Source organism: Plasmodium knowlesi (genome assembly GCF_000006355.2).
Source record: "Plasmodium knowlesi strain H genome assembly, chromosome: 3".
NCBI classification, from domain to species: Eukaryota; Apicomplexa; class Aconoidasida; order Haemosporida; family Plasmodiidae; genus Plasmodium; species Plasmodium knowlesi.
In genome coordinates this window covers 264,871-287,104 of record NC_011904.2, presented here as the reverse complement: position 1 = coordinate 287,104, position 22,234 = coordinate 264,871, and the positions used below count along the sequence as shown (strand labels likewise).

Genomic DNA, 22,234 nt, shown 5'->3' with positions numbered 1-22,234 from the left:
AACTGCTCATCTTTTTTTCCTTAAGAGTCGATTGAGTAGCGCCCTGAGAGGTCCCCACGCGGCACCTTCTCCTTGAAATGTACTTTCTTCCACTCATGCAGAAATTCGCTTGGGGTTCTTTTCCTACCGAAGAAGGTGGTGTTACCCTCGCTATCATGTTGGTAGTCCTATTCACCTATTTGGGAATGTGGCTTGTGTCGACCCTCGCTGGGAACTTTTTCCCCTCCGTCAAGTTCATCTCCTTTTTTGGCGTTGCTTTTCCTGCTTCTGAATTTGCTCGGTTGTGTTTGGCCAGGTCTGCACCCCTGCGTGTTGGAAAGCAGCTTCTCCATGGTTGTATGGGTCCTCAGAATTGGATTCACTCCCCTCATTTTTGTGAACATGCCCAGGAAGCGCATTCCTATAATCAACACTATGGTACTTCTTTGAGATGTTACGATCCTCCAGTTGGAACTCTTGAACCATTTTTATCTTTCGTTCGTCTTGCAATGCTAAGTCGGATTTGCATTGGTGAAGAGTTTTCCTGGATGGTTTCCGCTGTCTACCATTTGTGGCATCCTTCACATCTCTTTTTTCGAGGTGGCTCCTATCCGATCTTTCATGCGAGGAGTCCTTTCCCCTAAGGGAATGTTCAGTCGATTTGTATATATTCCCCTTTGGATGTTTTTCTGGGCCATAATTGGGGGATTCCTTTCCACCAGAGGAGCAGCTCCCTCCTTTGGAGAATGCCTTCTCACTGTGGTGGCGGCTTCCTCGGCGGAGCAATGTGGAAGATGCACTGGTATGCATTCTCGACACGCGCACCCCGCTGGCACTTCGTCGACTTCTTTGGTGATTAAATGGATCTGCAAATTGATCCGGGTCAACGGTTGAGTCAGAATTATACCCGCTCTTTTTCATCCCTTTCGAATGTCCTCTAGAATTAGTATGATACATATGTTGCTTTTCTCCTTCTTTTTCTTCCTGCACCTTAACCAAGGATGATCCCTTCCTGGAAGAGAAGCCACTATAATAACTCTTAATAAAGTAGGTCCAAATTTCCTCCTTCTTTATCCCAAGGATTTCATTATATATAAGATTATCAATGGATCCGTCGTTAATATTTTCAATGTCATTTTTCAATTCATCAAAGTGTTCATATTTCCGTTTGTCAATTTTACTATAGATTTGGAGCTTATTAATTTTTTTATCTATGATATTAAAAAAGGTGAAACAACTAAATGCAATATTTTCTTTATATGCTTTCAATATAATCACATCAATGTTATGGCAGAGCTTGTTTTTATATTTCCTTTTCAATCTTGAATTGCCTATACAGAGGGTCTCGAAGCTGAGGAGGAATTCTATCTTGATGTCATTTATTAGGGTGAGGAATAGATTAGGTTTCATGGGAAGTTTATTTTCTATTTTTCTTCTGACATGCAAGAGGAAATTATCAGTCAAGACTTTATGCAATGTCTTGCATTCACAACTTTCCATTTTTTTTTTTAAATAATTGGGTGTGTAGAAAATATTTTTATTTATTGTGTATGTCAGCATGTTCAGATACTTATACACATATATTCCGTTGTTGGGATATATATTTTCTACATTTTTTCCGTTGATGAATATCTCCTTTTTTATTTTCCTCAGTTGTATTGCGTATTCCTGTTTGTATTTTTCTTTCGGGGGAGGCAAATGGAATAGACTTTTCTTCGCCAGGAATTTCAGTAGATACTTTACCTTCTTCTGTACCACTCGATTTTTCTCTCCGTCGATTAATTCTTCCAACAGAAGCTGTGCGCGCGCACTTTGCCCATCGCCCGTGGGGGGAAGTTTAGGGGGGCTATTTCGTTCCGCCTTGGGGGAGCTATTTCGTTCCACCTTGGGGAGGCTATTTCGTTCCACCTTGGGGGTTATTCTCTTCGACTCCGCTTCTCTTGTGAGAGATTTCCTTAGGGGTAATTTGTTCGCCCCGTCTTCTTTGTGCATTTTCGGTCCATCCTCCTCGTGCACATTCTTGCCGGATTCCCTCCCTAGGGTCGTGTCCCGCAACACGAACACGAAATACGGGACACTGAAGTTGTCCTCCCCCAAATTGTCTTCCTCCAAGTTGCCGTCGCTTCGTTGCTCACTCTTTCCACTTTTTCCATCGAGTTTGCTTCCACTTCTGCTGACCCATCCCACATTCGTTGCCGTGTCCATTGCCGGGTCCTGCTTCGGGCACTTCTCTCTTCTCCGCTTCAAGTGCTCCCGGATGTGCCTCACCACATCGTAGTAGTGTGCTAACAACGCAAACGCCTTCGAACAACTCTCCCTGTTGATATGGAAAATGATGATGTTCGAGAGGTAAAACGAAAGTGCTATGAGCGCGTTTGCTTCGTTGGGGGGATTCCCCTCCCCGGAACTGATCCGCCCGACACTCCTGCTATGGTCGCGCTTGATCCTATCATCCCGTTTCATTCTGTCACCGCTCATGCTTCTCCCCCCCCGGAGCAACAACTTATCATAGTCCAAATAAACGTAGTTGATTTTGTTCGGGCTAGCCATCACGTGGGCGTAAACACAGTTCTTCTGATCGGCCCCTCCTCCGAAGAAGCCCCTCTCCTGGCCGCTGTTTAAGATGTGATTGGAAAAGGTAGACGAACCCGCCTTCACTCCCACGTTGCTTATCACAACTGTGTTTTTATTCTTCATTCGATTGAAAATTTTCTTCATTTCTTTATTTATTTGGAGAGGAAAATCATCGAGAGGAGTGTCCACTCTGTGCACCTCACCGATGTTACTTTTCTCCATGTGCCTCTTTTCCCCCTTCCCAGCGTACACGAACAACTTGGGCCTCGATGTGTACACCTCGCCAATATTTTTATATAAATCCATGGCATCTTCATCGCACAAATTGGAAATTTCGACGCTATTCTGATATGTGTTTTCTTCTCTTCCATTTAGAGGAATCACATCCTCCATAGCTTTTACGTCTTTCGCGTTGTTCACATTGAGACTGTCACTGTTCTTATGACACAGATGGGTTCCCTTAAGTTTATCTGACATTAGCCCTTCTGCGAGATTTCCTTGATTTCCCTCTTCAATGCTACGAGGTGTGACATTTCTATTCTCCCTTTTCGAATTATCCACATCACCATCGTTATTATAATCCTTTGTCTTCAATACCCCTTCTGTGATGTATGTTCCATTGGTGTCTCTACCTTTGCTCCCATCAGCTGAGTTCCAATGTGATGTGTTTGCCTGACTGGCTAAGAATTCCTTCGGCTCCCCCTTAAAAACTGATTGGTCCATATATCTGTTGTCAAAAAAGTTTTTATAATTTTTTTCATAGTGATGTAGCAAATAGTCGTATATATCATTTTGGTACACCTTGTTTTTATGAGGTGGATAATTCCCCTTTTCTCTTTCCCTTTCCTTCTCCTTTTTGTGCATCTCCTTGCTGGGGTCGTAATGGTTCTTCACTGCGTAGTATATCACTTTCTTATTTTGCTTATGATCATACATTTCCAGGAGGTTGTTTTGATTGTACTGGTCATTCTGTTCCAAGTCATTGAAAGGTGGAACCCCCCTTTTTTCTTTTTCTTCCGCATTCGTATTTGGGATTTCCGTCTGAATGGTTTTAACTCCTGGGTGGCCCGTCCCTGTTTGGTTCATTTGGACCTGCTGATTGGACTCCACCTGGAGGGGCGATCCTTGGTTCACTCTGTTGGAAATGGAGTCCATTCCTCTTGCGGCGTAGCCCATTTGGGAGAGCTTCCCGGAACTGGCTGACGAGATGTGCCTCTCCTTCGCCTCGTTCGCTCCACCAAAGCTACTAGAATTGACACTCGTTCCGTACGTGTACTGTCCACCATACATTAAAGTGCTACCTTTTGACAAATACGGAGAAGACCCATCTGAAGAATCTACACTGAGATCCTTCCTCATTGTGCCGTTAGTAAAATGCCCATTTAGGGGGATCCAATTATACCCCCCCTTCTCCTCATACACATTCTTATGGTTATACAATTCCTGCACTTTGTTTTCAGGATATAAATTCTTTATTTTGTATTCTTCCATAATTTTCTCGAAAGGAAGGATGCTCGTTAAGTTCTTCTTCTGTTTATAGTCAGCGCTGATGCTGTGTGTATCCTTGATTTTTTTCACTTTATATTTGTTGCCACTGAAAAGGGCATCCACGTTGCTGGTATCAGTGCGGGTATCCGCGTGGTGATCAGTTCGGCGATCAGTTTGGTTGTCATTTGGGCGATCAGTTGGGCGATCAGTTTGGTTGTCATTTGGGCTATTCTTAACAGTCAGTTCGCCCGTAGGAATATCCCCCCCCTGTTGAGGATTCATGTAAATATCATTTTCATAATTCAGAGAATGAAAAACTTCCATGTTTGGGCTGTTAATTGGGAGATTCTCCCTTTTACTTCTCTCCATATTGTGAGCAGTGCCATATTTTTCCACATCGTACTTGTTCATGTAGCCTACTCCACTTGCGCTGTGCACCTCGTTCAAGTTGTTGGTGGTGCCCATTTGTTCTGTGCTCAGTCGGGTGCAGTTGACGTGGTCAATAATGCAATGAACAATGCGATCTTCGATGTCATATGCCACCCATGCCAATTGGGGGTTAATTTTTCATGCAATTTTCCTTTCAAAACGTAGGTACAGGGCACAGTGAAAAACTCCTTCTCTTGGATGAAAAAAAGAAGTAACTACGTAATGGCACAAGTGAACAATGCAAGGTTGGGAAATGCGTATGGTGGGTTGATTACACCTGGATGATTCAGTTGTGTACATGGGTAAAAGACTTTTCACGGTCTACAAAGTTAGAACAAGGAAATAAAAAAAAGTGCTTTTTCTTTGACAAGCAAAAAAAAAAAAAAAAAAAAAAAAAAAGGTTGATGGTCCACCGATAAACGGAAGCACAGACAGGATTAGTGTCTTCTCTAACGGAAACAGAAAGCAGTGTCCCGAACGATTGGACCAAGCAGAGTAGTCACGCAAAAAAGTTTAGGAAAAAAAAAAAAAAATTGACACATTAAAGGAGAAACAAAACATCATTGCCATTACACTTTAAAAAAATGTGTGTACATACGGGTGCATACGCAAAGGAACATTAGCATAATATGCATACATACAAATGTGTGCGCACATGCGCTTCCTAATATAAAATGAAACAGTTCTGATGGGAGAGGAATAAATGATCGTTTGGTGAAATGCAAGTGTCACTTGAAAGTAAAGGAAAAGAGGGACCAAATCGGGGGGGGAAAAAAACATATTCGCCCGGTTGCGTCCCTCAAGAAATACCCCTTTTGGCTACAGGAAATGGAGGTGGTAACAGTATTTCGAGTGGCCACAAAAAGTTAAAAAGGTTACCAATCGATCAACATGTGACCATGTGCGTGGTATTTCTCTGTGCTCGAAGTGGACAGGCGGAGAAACAAATGACAAAGCGGCGAACCAGCACAAGGGAATAGCAACAATGTCATGAAAGACTCATCAACAAAATGGAAAATATGGCCGGAAAAAAAATGCTAAAAAAAAAAAAAAAAAAGGTGATCAAATCGAGGGGTAATAATTTTCCCGTTCGCGATTTTGCGTACACATCCAATTTTTGTAAAAAAAAAAAAAAAAAAAAATTTTGAATGCATATGCAAGGAGGGAAAAAATGCGAAATAATATTTTCTCCCATTTAATCTAAATTAGCGCGCGCTTTTTTTTTTTTTTTTTTTCAGCATTTTTTTTTTCGGCCATATTTTCCATTTTGCGTTTTATGTGCAAATAGAATAAAATGAAAATTGCCTCCACCTTGGGGAAGGTGTATTTCCTGGGGGATATTTTGGCGTCCTTTTTTTTTTTTTTTTTTTTTTTTTTTTTAAATGTGCACTTTTGGAGAATATGCCATTTGACGGAGTATGCCACGCTGCCAGTGGGGAAATGCCAAACTGCACAAACATTCTAACCACGCATGCGTGCTATCTGCGCATACGCTTTGCGGCGCGCATGGGGAGGGGGGAAATTAAAAATGCTCTCGCACATTTTGTGCCCCCCTTTGGTGTGAACTTTACACTTGAACAACTTTGGAAAGTGGTCTTTGCCTTAAACTCCTTTTTTTTTTTTTTTTTTTTTCTTTTTTTTTCTTTTTTTTGAAGTTTGTTTGCTGAATTGGGAAAGTTGGATGCTTCGCCCACCCGGGTGCCTCTGCCCTATTTGTGTAGCACCGTATGTCGCGCATCACTTGATAGGTTGTGAAACGATCTTCCTAAGGGGCACCTGGACACAATCATCCGCAGAGAACTGATTTACCCCTTTCGTTTGTAACCGTACATACTTACGCACCATTTTGACATACCCCTCCCTCGTGTGTGTACATTATCATCCCAACGCATATATAGTGTAGTTTGGGCTGAGTTAATTTCTCTCGAAAAGGTGTGCCACGTCGGTAGACATTCGGTGGTAGAGTGCGTTCCTTCTTAAACATTCAGAAATGGCCTCTCTATGCGTATGCACACATATGTATGAAGGTACGAACCTGATTTCGCCGGAACCGTTTGAATTCGCCTGACCGACAGCACATGTACATGCATAAGGAAAGAAATATAATGTAACTGTGTCGTTATTTTTGCATGGGGGAGAAAAGACAACTTGTTTGGACCACTGTAACATAGGTTGATGCACAACGGGGAGGGTAGTGAGCATCCGCTTAGGTACACTTCCAAAATATCTGTTGTCCACCAAAAAGATGCCACCATGAAGAAGAATAAGAAATGTTCCATAGGACTAAGCAACTGCTCTTTCGAGCAGTTTAAAGGTAACCACTTGGTGATCTGTTTGACACCTCCATCTTAGCACGGGTAGAGATATCTTCCGTTTAGGCGTTCTGCCAACCAGCGTTTTCCTTCTGCAGTTCGCGTTTTTGTGAACCACGCATATAGTGTGCATGTACGATGTAATCTGTGCTGTGCATCCCCTTCCACCGTCTTGTAACATATTTGGCATTCACTTGTTGTTTTTTTCTCCTCACCTTCCACTTAACATTTCTAGAGGGAATAGATTTCCTAAAGCAGACGGATGCAATTCTCGACGAAGATATATTTCCCATTCTGAAGAGACTCTGCTCCTACCTCTTCTTCTGCGTGAAGAATGATAACTTTGAGTTTGTAAAAAGTTACCAAAGTGCCGAAAGGGCGGGTAAAGCGAAAGGCATATCAGCAGGACAAGCCGGATCATCCGTGGTAACAACGCAATTTCCTCCCTGGAGGAGTGCCCCCCTTGACGGAAGTGAAACGACGCTGAACTATGAATTTGGGGATGAAGATTTCATAATTGTGAAAAATATAAACCGGCTGCTCCTTAACAAACTGATAGACAACTACGTAGGCTACTCCTGGTTATGCCTAACCCTAACCGAATACTTAAATGACCTGGATTATATTATGAACAGGCAAGGAAAAGGTACACAACAGGAAGAGAAAAGGGAAATGAGTGCACGAAAAAAAGTGTATAAGTTGGTGAAGAAAATTACCCAAAGGAAGAGAAGACATGAGTTACAGAATCATCCAGGGAAACAAGAAAATGGAGAAAGAAAAAAAGGCATTCACAAGTTAGAGGCGAAAAATAAATATATTAATTATCTCTTTTGCTATTATAACAATTTCATCCTTCCGTCAAATGTTATAAATGAGGAAAGTGCCCAAGGAGAAAATATTATAGTACTCGACCCCTTCGATGATTCTTATGGATGGATATACAGTGATGAAGAAGACCTGACCGGAGACGGTGCAGAAAAAGGGGAGAACCACCTCCATGGAATGGAATACACCAAGAGGGAGAAGCGCATCAGAATGAGCAGTGGAGAGCCTCCCCCAGAGAAGCGAAATGCTCACTTAAAGCGAAAGCGCAAATGTTATGGTGTAGAAGGTGTGGAAGACGACCAATTGGTGGGGAGGCATACAAATCGGCATGGACCCTTCCGTGAGCAGATGCCAATCTCGCCGAGGAATGAACATCGTGTTTATTATGAAGAATTGTGTAATCCAAGTGAGGTGGACAAAGGGCGTGCAGTGAAGCGGAAAAGAAGGCGTGAAGAGAAGCGCCAAAGACACCGCCTACAGAGACGCTTAGATCGGCGTCAGCAGCGGCGAGGGGTGCGTCGACAAAGGGTCGTTCGACAAAGGAATGACCTGGAGCACCTGTACAAAGCGTTGTGTGACTTCCTGTCGACGAAATATGAAACGAGCAAGTTACTAAAGTTCATGGACGAATATAGAGACATGTATGCATGGAAGCCACCCCCCTTCTACTGGAAGATACTCAGCAGCAAGTATGTAGTGAAGGAGATACTAAAACTTTATGAGGACAGATATTTAGATCCCTTCCTCTCCTGCCTGTACGAAGATTATGTGAATAAATACTACTTCGACGACGATGAAGAAAAGAGTAACATAGCCACCTACACGAGCAATTTTAATGTATTTACACTTCGGGTAAGTGAAGAAATTCAAAAATTCCTTCTTTTGGAAGAACCCGAAGAAGAAGAAGCACTGTTAAGAATATGCAAAAATATATGTGTTAGCGAAAATTCCTACATCTATGCGCAGATGATTCTTGAGTACATGTATAGGAACAACAACGACAACAGCATGAGGAGGCTTTCCCAATTCCTATCTCTCTACATTCTATATAAGGACATTAACCTTCACAAAATATGTAATAATTACTTCGCCAAGGTAGTGGAGAACGAAGTGAGTATCACCTTTTTAACTTTAAGGATTAATAATTTAAGCAGTTATAGCAGTCTATATAGCACCTTTAGAAATATATACATGGCTAGAAATAAAGGTTGCATGGAGATAAACCATTCGGATATTGTCTCTCTACATGATGCCATCGTCAATGTTCTGAAGGCCTTTAATGGAAATAAGTTGCTTCTGTTTGATTCCACTTACATGTTTTCTTCCCATGGAAGGAGGAACCATCTTGGGGGGAAAGAATCTCCTGAGAACAATAATTCGAATGATGGTAACACCAAATTAAAGCGACATCGTACTCCCCCTGAGGGAGGAGAACACTGCTCCTTCCACTTTCACCACCCAGAACAACATGAAGATTTTAATTCAAACTTTTCTAACATCAACAGAAGTAACCTGGAGGAGGTGTGCAGGCGTGGGGACTTACCCCCTGCTGCACAGGCAGATCACGCCTCCTCTGTAGGGCCATCCATTGGAGGTAGTCAATTCGTTCCAGGTAGTCAATCCGTTGGAGGTAGCCAATCCGTTGGAGGTAGCCAATCCGTTGGAGGTAGCCAATCCGTTGGAGGTAGCCAATCCGTTGGAGGTAGCCAATCCGTTGGAGGTAGCCAATCCGTTGGAGGTAGCCAATCCGTTGGAGGTAGCCAATCCGTTGGAGGTAGTTCATCCGATAAGGAAGATCCCCTTTTTCCAGGAGGAGCGGAAATTCATAACCCAAGTGAAGATATCCCTCCAGGGGGTGGGAATTCTATTGGAGATAATTCTATCGGAGAAAATAGCCTGTTTGGGAGCAGCCTAGACATTGGAAAGAAGGAAAAAATGAACGAACCTTATGGTGAAAGTAGCGAAATGAATGACAACAAAACGAGTGTATCTAATCGCAGCAAAAATTTGAGCAACGAAATTTATAGCTCGATAAAATCGGAAGATTTTCTATCAAATGTGAATTCGGAAAACAATGAAGTTCAGATAAAATCACGAAAGACAAAAAGCACACCTAGTGAATTGCTCCTTCCATCAGCATCTCAGTATGGAAAGGAAGATTTTAATTACGGTAGAGAATTTTTAAGGATAAATATCTATGCCGAGAAAATTCCTTTGATTCATATGAGAGACATCGTCTTCCTCAACAATGCAATAAACATATACGTATCTAACAATGAGCTTCTGTTCAACAACATGTACAAACTGTACGGTAAGGTCCTTATTTATCTGACTACCTACTCTCCGTATGAATACGTTTACAACCATTACTACGCTTCATTCTTTAAGCGATGTGGGGAGGGTGCTTCTAGGAAGTACTCCGCGGCGTACTTTAACGTTTACGACGACGCGATTTCGGCAGTGGATGGCGTCCATGGGGAAAGTGACGACGAGGGGGAAAGCGACGATGGGGGGGAAAGCGACAACGGGGGGGAGGAAGAACAACATCAACCGAACCATCAGTCACTACTCCAACAGGAGCAGTATGGAAACCTAAGCAGGGCACAGTACTCATCCGAGGTGAACGCCCCATCGGAAGGAATCCTCTTCCCAGGGCTTAGCGCGGTAGGAAAATCCACAGGCAAGAGAACATACGAACAGTTTTTCCAAGTGAAAAAAGAACCCGCATTGAGAAAGTCTATACTTAAGAAGAGAAGCAAATACGGGGGGGGTGGCAGTGAAGTGCAGGTGGAGAGGAAGATGGAGAAACATGAAGTGGATAATGATGAAATGGAAAAGTGTAAAAGGGGGGAAGGGCCTGCACCCGTTTTGAAGGCGGAGGAAAGTTCCAACGTAACGAAAGAGAACTGTATGCCCATTCATGTGGACAACCCTGATGAAGCTGCTAAGGGGGTAGCATCACTGGAGCAGGAAGATGGGACAGTTCCAGAGTTCGTAGAGGGACCAACAGAGGAGCATCGAAGGAGGTCTCCTCGAAATGAAGTAGTCCAAAAGGGTGGCAATGCAAATGCAGCATCTGATGGTGATCCACCGGGAGGTAAGAACGAAGAGGGTCCAACAGCGCATTCAGTGGAGAAGACACCCACAAGGGAAAACTCCCCTCCTCAAAGTCGCGACACGCACAACTCAAATGCAAGCAACGCTGTAGATGATATGCTTGAATTGAAAACGGAAGTGATGTCGTGTGATGAAGTAAGAAGCACCATATTCAAAAATGTTAGGAGCAAAAAAAAATTGAAAATAAATCGAGCAAGTAAAAAAAAAAAATATTATTTTTACAATTTGTTTCAAAAATTTAGATTAACATACAACACTTTTTTGAAATACGCACAAAACGAAATATACCAGATATACCAGATTATTCATGGGAATTACTCAGAAGCAACGAAGGACAAACTTCTTCTGGCTCGGATGAACAGTAACATATCAGCTTCTCTCATTTACAGATATGTGTACATTAATGTATACGAACATGTGAATTCTTTGCGCGTTAATTTGGTGTACCCGAAATTTATTTTACTCAAGTACATCGTCGACAAGTACCCGCAGAAGCGAGACCTTGCGCTGCACTTTTTGAAGTAAGTTAAGGGGGTTGGATAGGGGGGGAGGATCATCTGCGTTGGTCGACCCACATACGCAGATGCATGGGCGTTGTTTTGAACTACCTTCTTACAGCCTTTCTCCCCCTACATTATCCATTTACACGCACACATATTATGCACACATATTTTGCACACACAGGGAGCTGTACATTTACATAATCGAGAAAGAGGAATCTTTGGAGGAGTTCGTCGAGCTGCGAGAAAACCTAATTCTGTTCTTCGTGTACATGGTGCGCTTCGAAAATATGTTTTGCCATGTGGTGGGCGTTATCAAGTCGATGGTAAGTGGGTGATATTTCCCCGTTGTATATACATGTGTCTAAATATTTGCCCCAGTACCGGAGCACCAATTTTTACAATCTTTTTTTTTTTTTTTTTTTTTTTTTTCGCATCTTTAGGTTCACCTGCTGGATAAGGCCCTCATCAGGCTGTTCATCATAAAGACGCTGGCCTTCTGCGCGCCTCCATATGATTTTAAGTTTTGCGAGTGCCTTCTGAGCTTTATTCACTTCGTCCTGCAAAAGGGTACATATGTGTGGAGGGAACCAAATTATAGCATGTCGTCTTGATGGACAAACGACGAGGCGTATTATATGGGCGGTGATCCAAGTGCGTCCGTACCCAGTTGACTAACCGACGAACCGATCGCCAAAACGTGCTTCTCTTTTTCCCCCTTCTGCAGAGGGCGTCTACTACAAGAACGAGTTCAAAAGGGCCATAAACAAATTCCTGGACAACGTTGTGGAGATGCACCTCATGTACCGAAGTTTGAAAACGAAGGAGGTATGAGAGTCTTCGGCACAAAGCGCCTTTTCCTCTGCGAAGGGCTTCTTCTCCATGGTGGATACCTCTTCCGTTGAGTACTTTGCCCTTCCTTTTGCGATCTGGCCATTAACACTTTGTCCCATTTTTTTTATGTCATCCCTTCCCTATGCAGCTTATTATCCTGTGCACCAACATCAGGGAGCAGATAAAGCAGGCAGAAGTCAACCCAGCTGTGCATTGATTTGGCACTCTTCACTGATGGCGTGTCACTTATCTACTTGGCCGCTTATCCATTCAGCATATTTTTTTTTTTTTTTTTTTTTGTTCCGCTGTATACCTTTCTATTTTTTCATTTTTAATTAGCTCAAAATATTAAACCTACATTCATTTTGTCATTCCTTTGTGGAGGAATTTTCCTTCAGCACCACCCCCTCAGGTGCATATGTCCTTCCTCATTTTTTTTATCATCTCCTTCTTTTATGACCCAATTTTCTTTTTAATTCTGACGTATTTTCAGTGTGTAACATGAAAACCACCTCACAAACCGTTTTTTTTTTTTTTGTCTTCCATCCGTTCCAGTGGACCATTTTTCGCATAAGTGAAAAAGACCCATTTGGCTGATTACTTTGATATTTTTCTTAATTTTTTTTTTTTTTTTTTTTACATAATTAAGCATACAAATTAGTGCAATATGATAACCTCCTTTTTTTTTGTTTAACTATTCAGACATTTAATTGTCACTTAAAGAGGGAATCGCTTGTTGGTCGGGAGCGAAAAAAAAAAAAAAAAAAAAAAATTTCAACATACGGAAAAAAAAAAAAAAAAGGTCAGAATTTCTTGCCAGGAAAAGAATAGAATGCCAAGTGGACGGATCTGGTGGATAGGTCTGGTGGGGGTACCATTTCCCAGTCATCTTCTGCTTTGCCATTTGGACAGATTCGAGGTAAAACGATGGTCTTTTTCGTCGTCCGTTGATTTCTTCCTCTGCTGGTGACCGCGACTGAAGTGATCCCGGCGGCTATCTAAGGGGTTGTCTCGGTGGTTCTGCAAGTCCTTGTCTATGCGACTGCTCTGGAAGTAGCCATTGTGGAAGTGGCCGCTCCCGAAGTTTACCCTCTCAGGGGGGATCCCCCAATGGGTGCCTTCCCCCCGGGAGTCATTAGTCCGAATGGATTTGAAATTCGGGTAAGCACCTCTATCATCCTTATTTCGATTACCAAGGTAAAAATTCTGCTTCTTCGTGTCCCCTATTTTAGAGAAATTGCTCCTCTCTCCATGAAAAGGAATAGCAGGTTCCATTCTCTGTCCATGCGTAAGATTCATGTGTGTCAAATTTGGCTGATTATTATTTTTGTTTTCCTCTTCAATCAATTTCTTAATTTCACTAACTTCGTCGATAAACGATTGTCTTTTCTTATTTAAAGCGGCAGTCTCACTGGGCGTTCTGATGTTCTGTTTATCATCAGAGGAATCTTCAAAAATGTTCTTAAGAATCTGCTCCTGTGTGCGCGAAGATGTATTGTTAGTTGGGTTGCTCTCTGTCTTGTCTCTGCTTGGTAGGCTTAAGTGTCTTATGTTTATATTTTCTCCGTTGGAGGGATAGGTGGTTAACTGGTTCGCACTGGCATTCCATTGATTCATCCCCTTTGTTACTACTATCTGCTGTGGTGCATCTTTTTGCGTGTTTGTATTTCCCAGTCCTCTGTATGCACCCATCGCAGCCGCAATAAAACTGGGAGCCCCGTCATTCCTATGGAGGCGGTTTTCTTCTTTGTCATTTTCTTCTTCTGCTTCCCATCCGTTGAAACATTTGCCATAGAGAATGGAGTCTTCATATGGCAGATTAAAATGGTGGGAGTTTTTATTCAATTGGGAGGAAATTTGTTTATCATCCTTGTTTTGCACGTATCCATTGTTGTCTTCATTTTTGACATCACTATACGTATAAGGGAATCCCCCTTCCTGCAGACAATACAAGGTTAGTAAATCCAGTTGTTTTTTTTTTTCTCTTTCTTCGGTGAAATTTTCATTGCTTTTCTTATTCACATATGTTAATGAACTATCTACTAAGGGAAAAGGATTTGTAGTGCGGAAATCTTTACCTGGTTCACCCCCCCCGACTATGTACTTCATGTAACTCAGCTGATTGGTTGTTCCTACTTTCGCCCTGTTAACCTCCCTGCTACTCTCCCCATCCATGTGCCCGTAATGTATCCTCTCCATTTCATCCATGTTAGGTTGCCAATATTTAGGAGACAAAAACGAGCTACTATCATCAATCCTTTGAGTAAGATACAGAGGTGCATCTGTTGCTTCCTCCCTGTGAGGATACGCCATTTCAGTGAAGGGTTCTCTATTTGGTGTCTTCCGCCTAGCAACATTATGCGTTCTGTTGTCATTCACCAGGTTCATGTCATGACGCGCATCCCAGTATGTATCTTCCATCACGTTAGCCGTTTCTCCATTGGAAGGTTCCCCAGAATCAGTACTGTGAGCCCCGTCCATTGGGGAAATCATGCTTCTCGGCTGATAATCAAATATATGAGAAAGGAAATTTTTGCAGAAGTATTTTTTAAAATCTTCTTCTGAAGGGGAGATCTTCTCTCCCTTGATGGAATCTTCCATTTGTTCTTCATCCACATAATTCATTCCGCTAGTTGTATCATTCGGATGAGTGTCCATCTGATCGACAACATTTGTGTGTATTTCTTTGATGTTTCTATACGCACTAGAGGGATCACTGCAAAAAAAGGATGCATCTTCTGTCTTCTCATACATATGCAGTGTATCCAACTCAGCTAGCTTCTTTGCACTGTTCTGAATGGAGTGCAAAAAAGAACTTTTTATTTCTTCCATTTCGCCTTCCATATTTAGATCAATTTTATTCCCATGTTCTGAACTGAGATATTGGTCCAAGTTGTGATGATCCTCAAAAATAGGGTTATAATTTGGTGGCCTATTTTGTGTAGATTTGTTCCTTGTATTTTTACCCCCGGTGATATAGGAAGGGGTCGACTCGTGGAAAGCGCTGTGGGATGTAGTCGTCTCGATTTTATCTTTCCTGTCTGGAATGTTAGACCCATTTTGAGGATGTCCCCATTGGGGTGTTAAATAAGGGATATACCCTCCGCGTGTTCCTACCCTGATATTCTGTTCCTCGCTGAACAAATTGAAAGCGCCTTGTTCGTAGTCGTTGTAGCGGTAACTTCTTAAAGGGTCATAATTTTTAGCAGAAAAATTGTTACCATTATTTGAGGCAGAAGGGGAGGAGAAAAACTGGCCTTGAGTTTCCTCCAGAATATCACATTTTTTTTCATTGTGATTGGTATCATGGTGGAAAGAATTATTCTTGTTTATTCTGTTTAAATGATAATTATTTTCATAAATGTGAAGGAGTAAGTTTCTTGTGGCATCTGTGGTGTAGCTGTTTTCTTCATTTTTCACGCCCCGTTTTTTCTCCTTTTCTTGTTTCTCCAGATTTAACAGAACTGCATTGAAGTCATTTATTTTGTTTATGTCCGTGCAAATTGGACTCAGCTCCGTTTGTTCTCCGACTTGGTTGCAGGGCATGGGGGCGATGTTCATGTGTGCAGGGGAGGGGTGCCTCGCATCTGTTGCGTTAGAGGTTGTCTGACCCGTGGTGTTGAGAATGAAGCCTAGAGTTTTCCTCCTGAGGGATTTATCCCCGGGGGAATCCCCACAGACATCGGCAGAAGAAGAATGTGGAATGGGAACGTTAGGGGGTGTCATCAAAAGTAAATTATTCTTTTTAGGAGGTATTTCTGCCCTCTTTGGAAAGAACTCCATATCTCCATCCTCGTGAGAATCACTCTGATCATAGGAACACATGGCACCCTCATCAATCGGTTGAAAGTTCGGGACACCTTCATATTCGGCCAGAATAGGATCCCCAGTAGTGAGACAATGTTTATTTTGCGAGTAAAACGTATAACATTTGACTTTGCATGAACAAGAAGCAATTCCATTGTAAATCATGTTCCTTTTTATTTTCCTCAGAATGTTATGACAGTGATTGTACAATTCTATATGATTTATAATTTTGGCGATGCTTAAACAAACGTACTTACACCTGAGGCAATTAAAATACTTACCCTTCTTCAGAGAGTTCAGTTGCTTTATTTGGTGGTTCTCATTCAACACATGATTCGAAAAGGAATGCACACAGGTGAATACCAACAGACATGTGTTACATCTGTATACGAAAATTTTGTCATTTATGAGTTCATAGCAATTTGTTCTTTTTTCTTCTTCTCCTTCTTCTTCTCTTCCACTTTCCAGACTTCTGTTTCCGCTCCATTGGAGGGCATCCAACCATTCGTAACTCATTTGTTCAGAAGTTTCCTTCCTATATGAAAAGAATAACGCATATTATAGCAGCTTGTAAAACGTGTAATTTTGAACCCCTTCGTTGTCTACCGATTCGGTACGATGTACTGGGACGCCTCACGGTATATTTTCCTTCCAACTCTGAATCAATAAGAGATCTTCCTCCAAAAAAAAAAAAAAAAAAAAAAAAAAAAAAAAATAGGGAAAACTGTCTATGAACACAAATTTTCATGCGAAATTAACCACATATATGCGCATCAAAAATGGATAAACGGAAGAACGGGGAGGGATGTCCCTCCTTACCCTATTATGAAGAAATAGTGGGATGGTCACACATGTGAAGACAATCTTATGAGGAGTCACTTGGCTACCTCTATTTTGAAAAAAAAAGGAAATAAATAAAAAAAAAAAAAAAAAGAAAACAGTCATATTTGTTGATAATGAGAAGGTGAAGAAGTGTGCAATCTAATACAAAAAAGGGATAGGGTCAGATAAGAAAAAAAAAGTAGCACATATAAGTGAACACCTCCATATAAACCTCTCATATCGGGATAAACAGGCTCACACAAAGCGAATTGAAATATTACAAATTTGGGTAGCAAAAATGAAAAGAATGAAAAAAAAAAAAAAAAAAAAAAAACAGACAACACATTACCTCTTAATCGCATAGATTATGTCTGCTTTGGCTTACAACGGTATTTCTGCATTCTACTCAACCGTGTGCCTCGCATTTGCGCACACATCTTTTTATATACCTCAAAAAATGAACGCTTCTCAAAAAAAAAAAAAAAAAAAAAAAAAATTAAATGGAAAGATATCACGGCTAATTTATCGCTATGCCGAACCGGACGATACGAATTTTGAATGTTTGGCTGATTGCACAAAAGGTAGATGCGCGTTATACGTAAGCACGCTTGGGAAAACACACATATGTTCATATATAGACAGACACGTATGTGTTCCCATAATGGGCATGTGGACGATCAGACAAATATTTGCAAATCCAGATGAATGGACAACGGGGGGAGGAGGGGAAATAGCTTACGCAATCGTATGCAAGAAAAATGGCTCCATTTTATTTGTATATTTTTGTACGAGTGTGCATTTTTAGGTGTTACCCAGGAAGGGCTAAAGGGGGAAAAACGCTAGCCACAAATCGGTTATTTTGTAGGAACGTGTTGCCATCGCGTATGGGTTCTTTTTTTGCACTGCGGATATTCAGGACAGGTCTGCACGTGCGGCAGGTTGTAAAATCTTAAGTTGACAGGTCGCTCGACATTCTGGGATTAATTTATTTCGTCTTATCCTCCATTCTTTTCTTTTCCTTATTTGTGCGAGCATGCACTAGCGGAAGGAAAAAAAAAAAAAAAAAAAAAAACATTACACAAGACAGCGAAACAGATTTTTACAAGCATCACGACCGTCGCATCTGATATGCATATTTGTAGAGAAAAAAAAAGAAAAAGAAAAAACACAGTTGAAGACAACCGGGAAGAATATTAACCTAAAGGGAACATAAAAGTAGCATCTTCAAGTGGCCATTTAATTCCAATGCGTAGCTTTTTTTTTTTTTTTTTTTTTTTTTTTTCGTCCTTCATATATGACTCCTACAATTCAAAATGCCAAAAAAGGAAGGAAAGAAGGAAGGAAGAAAGGAAGGATGAAAAATAGAATGGTCATCTAGTAATCAGCAAAAACCACATGCAAATATACACACAAATGCATGCACATGGGGAAAGTCTTTGCACACTTTAGGATGGACATTCCCTCCTCCTAGATAAGTACATACCATTTATGCCTGTAAAATTTTGCAGAATTTCTCGTATACCATGATGGAAGGACCTATTTAAGGGGCCCACACTTGAAGCGATGGTAATTTTGTTCTCACCACAGTTGCGTGTTTCTGCATTTGTGTGTTCGTGGAGGAATTAACAGTTGGGTTTATAACAAACCACTCTTTGGCACATTCTGCGCTATTGTTCCGACCTGCTTCTCCACTCTATTGCTATCCCTTTAGGGGAAATTCCAAAGATAATTCAAAAGCAAAAAAAAAAAGTAGTTGATGAGGAGAAACCTATACAAATTTTAGCAGATCCCTTCTTGTTGATCGCGTGGTTGTCATGTGCAACGGTTCCCATAGCATTAGATATAAACATGCATATAATTAAAAAAAATTTTAAATAAAATAAATAAAAGTTGAAAATTAATAATTTAAATTAACAAAAACAAAAAAAAAAAAAAAAAAAAAAAAAAAAATGGCATGGGCGTCCAGATTTACGCCGGCGCGCGCATTCTTATGTAAATATGCCAAATTGGAAAGACGAAAGGAGACAATCTGTTGATACTCAAAATGAAAGTGCTGGATACACAGCGACAAATGAAACAAATGCGTAGGGAAAGAAAAGAAAAAAAAAATCATGGAAGGATGCGAACAGCGCACACAGAACACGGCAAATAGTCAGTAGTTAAAGTAGTGGTAGGTGGAAAAAAGGATGGCACAGGTGGGCACAATTTTTACCAGTCTTGGACAAATGCCAATGTAAAACCCCCGCAATCCATTTTTCTTAAAAATAACTTTCGCTACAGAAAAAACGTTGTAATTATAATTATTTGTAAACTTGAAATAGTTGTAGTATTTGTAGCTATAAGTATTCGAACCATATTTACCAGATCCATATTTATAATGTATGCTACGGTGATCATTGTGTGCGTAACTATTTACCTTAACATCGTGCAGGTATTTATTATTGTATAAATTACTTTGGAAAATGTTGTAAAAGCTGTTGGCTCGGTTCTTAGAATGGAAATCATAATTCTTAATCTTCCTATAGTCAAAGTCGCTCTTGTGAATTATGTCTATACATCTGGCTTGCATGTTTGTTTTTATAATGTCCAGTGGATGAGTTAGAAAAGTGGTTATTGTGCTACTTAAACACCCACATATAAATGGGTACACAAATTTTTTTGTAATTTTTTTTCTCTTTTCATATTCTGAGTCCACTTTTTTGATGTAGCTAACTAAGTACTCGTTAAGGGACCAGTAGATGGCAGAGAAGGGGATGTCCCTAATAAGTGTTGAGGTAATTCCTTTGTAAAAATTTATTTTTATTTTTCTGTTTTTCTTATCCTTTAAAATGTCCAGGATGCTTACTTTGTAATTGTTGCAAACGTTCGCCTGAACATTTGTTCGGTATAGCTCCAAAGGCGATGTTATGATGATGGAGATGAATCGCGAAATCGTTGCGCACAGGTAATATGGAATTCCCTTATCCTTTAGCTCTTCGTACACATAAAAAAACAAGCTATTGTTTATTATGTACAGGTTTGCGGTGGAAAGAAGGCCTGTGGAGGATGATACACGATTGTGTGTGTTTATGTACATATATATATGCATACATATACACATGCATATGGGCATACACATATATGTACATATATGTACATATATATACTGTTATCTACACAACACGGTTCCCAAAAAGGCGTGGCAGAAACCGTCACACTGCGGGTACTCGGCTTACCCCTATAGACAGCCCTAATTCCGTAGTTGTTGTAAATGTTCTTGAACGTCTGGTAGTAAAAAGAGTTAAATTTCAAAAGCCTCTTTTTGTTCTTCTTGGTAATTTTCTTCAATATGTACTTCTTGTCGAAATTTATGTTGCTATTGTACTGGATGTAATTTTTTATTACGTCCAGGGGGGTGCATATGAGACTGACGAAAATACCTGCCATTGGGAATGGGGAAAAAAATGCATAAAAGTGGAACCAACTCTTAGATATCTCCTTAATAAGGAAAAAAGAATTAGTCATGATTCTCATTTTTCCACTTTACACTTACTTGATACTGTGCTACTGTATATTATGTTCTGAACGTTTATATTTCTTTTTTCCATTTTGTACTTGTTAAATTGGCTAGCTAATTTTTTTTTTTTTTTTTTTTTCTACGGTTTCGCCTGACTTGTGCATGCAAAGGTGGTAACTTTTTTTTTTTTTATTATTCTAAGTTAGCCGAAAAATGTAAGATCTCTTTTTTGCTTAATTCTGACATTTTTTTGTCCTTATGATGTAAGTTAAAACTGTGTACTTGGCTATCTTGTTCCTTATTGCACATTTGGGTGGGAGTTTCAAACGATGACGCATGTATTTCAAGTGTGGGAGAAATATGGCATAACGTGCAACACAGTTTTTGTCGGATTTCCATTTAGAAGGCAACTACAGGGGCAAATGAACTATTGGAGAATGGGGCCACAAGGAATAATATAACGCAAAACAGTGGAGGGAGCTAACATTCGTAAGTCTCACACGGGTGTGGATAAATTGGTGCTTCTAATGGACAAGTGCCCAGGGGGAAAGACAAATAGAGCGGAGTGAATATAAATGTATGTTTTGGTGAGCATAGAAGCAGGCATATGTGTGTAATAATCAGCCAAGCGGAAAAATACTCCCAGGTGAAAGGCATGGTAACTGACTCAACACCTCTTAAATGTACGTACATGCAGTTAAAGCAACTCTCCTGCTAGAAAGGGTTAAGCGTGATGGATTAGGAAAAAAAAAAGTTAAATTCTATATTTTACCTACTGAGTAGGTGTGCTTCCTTTAGGCTGATGGACAGGCGAGGGGATTCCCCTAAAAGCATGTGCATCACAAATGTAGAAGGTTCTATGCTCATATGTATAACACATGGGTGTATATTTCGTTCTTTATGCAAATATAAACTATATCCATTCGAAAAAAGCGAGAAGGGGAGGGAGAGATATATAGCGAAGGAATCTATGAATGTATAGGCGCTTTTTTAAAAGTAACCAAGGTTTGCACTCCTGAGTTGATAAACAAACGTGTATAATGTTGCCATATATATGTGCATAAGCAAATAGCTACCTGAGGGGGGTAGTAATGTATTCAACACGAGAAATGTAAGCATGTATCAACAGTTCATCCAAAAGGGGGTTGATACAATTACTTACAAAGGATGCACACGAACATACCTTGGCAACTCTATGGGTATGCAAACAGTGGCGTAAGATTATCTACATTGGAGACCACAGTCATTAGACTTTTACAGCACAAGAAGGAGGCGCAAGCGTATAACAGCAGGAATAGGCTTTGCATTTAAGCCTCGTGGAAATTTGTGCGCGTAAAGGAGTTGGACTCTGAAAAATCAAAAAATTATGAAAGCTTGGTCGCTCATGCGAAGCCTACGCACGCAAACGGTTACACAGCGTAGGTTTATATGTTGTATAGTTTATAGAGATGAACAAAAAATAGGGGTTCAAATATGTGACAAGTGGCAAGCAGAAAAATGAAAAAAAAAAAAAAAAAAAAAAAATGTAGCAGCGCTGACGGGAGTTTTATCTTTACTGTTGTTTGTGCGTCGCGGTGATTTCTTGCTCCTCGGAACAGTTGGCAGAAGTTGGCATTTTTTTTTACAATTTTTTGACATTTTTATTATATATATATTTTTGTTTTCTCTCCAGATATGCACCACCGTAGGCAGTCGTGGCGCAAGTGGAACGTGCACGTTAAAATGAATGATGACAGGTTTGCGGCAAAAAGATATACACTAGGGAGCGCACTCGTTTGGACGAAAAAGGGCAATTAAAAAAATTGCCCTTCAGTGGTGCAGCTTAGCGCAACTCATCGGAATTTAGCCAATTGTAAGGTGAGGTAGCTTTTATTTATTTATTTATTTATTTATTTATTTTATTTTTATTTATTTTTTTTTTTTTGAGAACGCTCTGATAATGTGCGCAGAGTAACTGAGGGTTATGTATTCGACTGAAGGCCCCTTTTACGTTCCCACAGGAAATATTGCACAGTCAACCTCTTGCTAAAACAGGTTCATCAAGGGGGGGA

At 40.6% G+C, this 22,234-nt stretch overlaps 4 protein-coding genes across 4 annotated transcripts; 1 reads left to right on the top strand and 3 right to left on the bottom strand.

Moving 5' to 3' along the window:
• Nucleotides 1-234: 234 nt before the first annotated feature.
• On the bottom strand, nt 235-4,506 carry PKNH_0305800 (protein CINCH, putative; the record flags this gene model as incomplete). The annotated part of the gene is made up of 1 exon (XM_002261001.1): nt 235-4,506. One exon carries the CDS (start codon nt 4,504-4,506, stop codon nt 235-237), a length of 4,272 nt encoding a protein of 1,423 aa, XP_002261037.1.
• A 2,217-nt stretch (nt 4,507-6,723) lies between these two features.
• Nucleotides 6,724-12,275, top strand: PKNH_0305700 (conserved Plasmodium protein, unknown function; the record flags this gene model as incomplete). The annotated part of the gene is made up of 6 exons (XM_002261000.1): nt 6,724-6,784; nt 7,018-11,245; nt 11,409-11,550; nt 11,668-11,794; nt 11,952-12,052; nt 12,207-12,275. The coding sequence occupies 6 exons, from the start codon at nt 6,724-6,726 to the stop codon at nt 12,273-12,275; spliced, it is 4,728 nt and encodes a 1,575-aa protein (XP_002261036.1).
• Nucleotides 12,276-12,943: 668 nt separating this feature from the next.
• Nucleotides 12,944-16,381, bottom strand: PKNH_0305600 (conserved Plasmodium protein, unknown function; the record flags this gene model as incomplete). The annotated part of the gene is made up of 1 exon (XM_002260999.1): nt 12,944-16,381. The coding sequence occupies one exon, from the start codon at nt 16,379-16,381 to the stop codon at nt 12,944-12,946; it is 3,438 nt and encodes a 1,145-aa protein (XP_002261035.1).
• Nucleotides 16,382-18,839: 2,458 nt separating this feature from the next.
• Nucleotides 18,840-20,274, bottom strand: PKNH_0305500 (mitochondrial carrier protein, putative; the record flags this gene model as incomplete). Its single annotated transcript, XM_002260998.1, has 3 exons — nt 18,840-19,723; nt 19,903-20,106; nt 20,220-20,274. The coding sequence occupies 3 exons, from the start codon at nt 20,272-20,274 to the stop codon at nt 18,840-18,842; spliced, it is 1,143 nt and encodes a 380-aa protein (XP_002261034.1).
• Nucleotides 20,275-22,234: the final 1,960 nt, after the last annotated feature.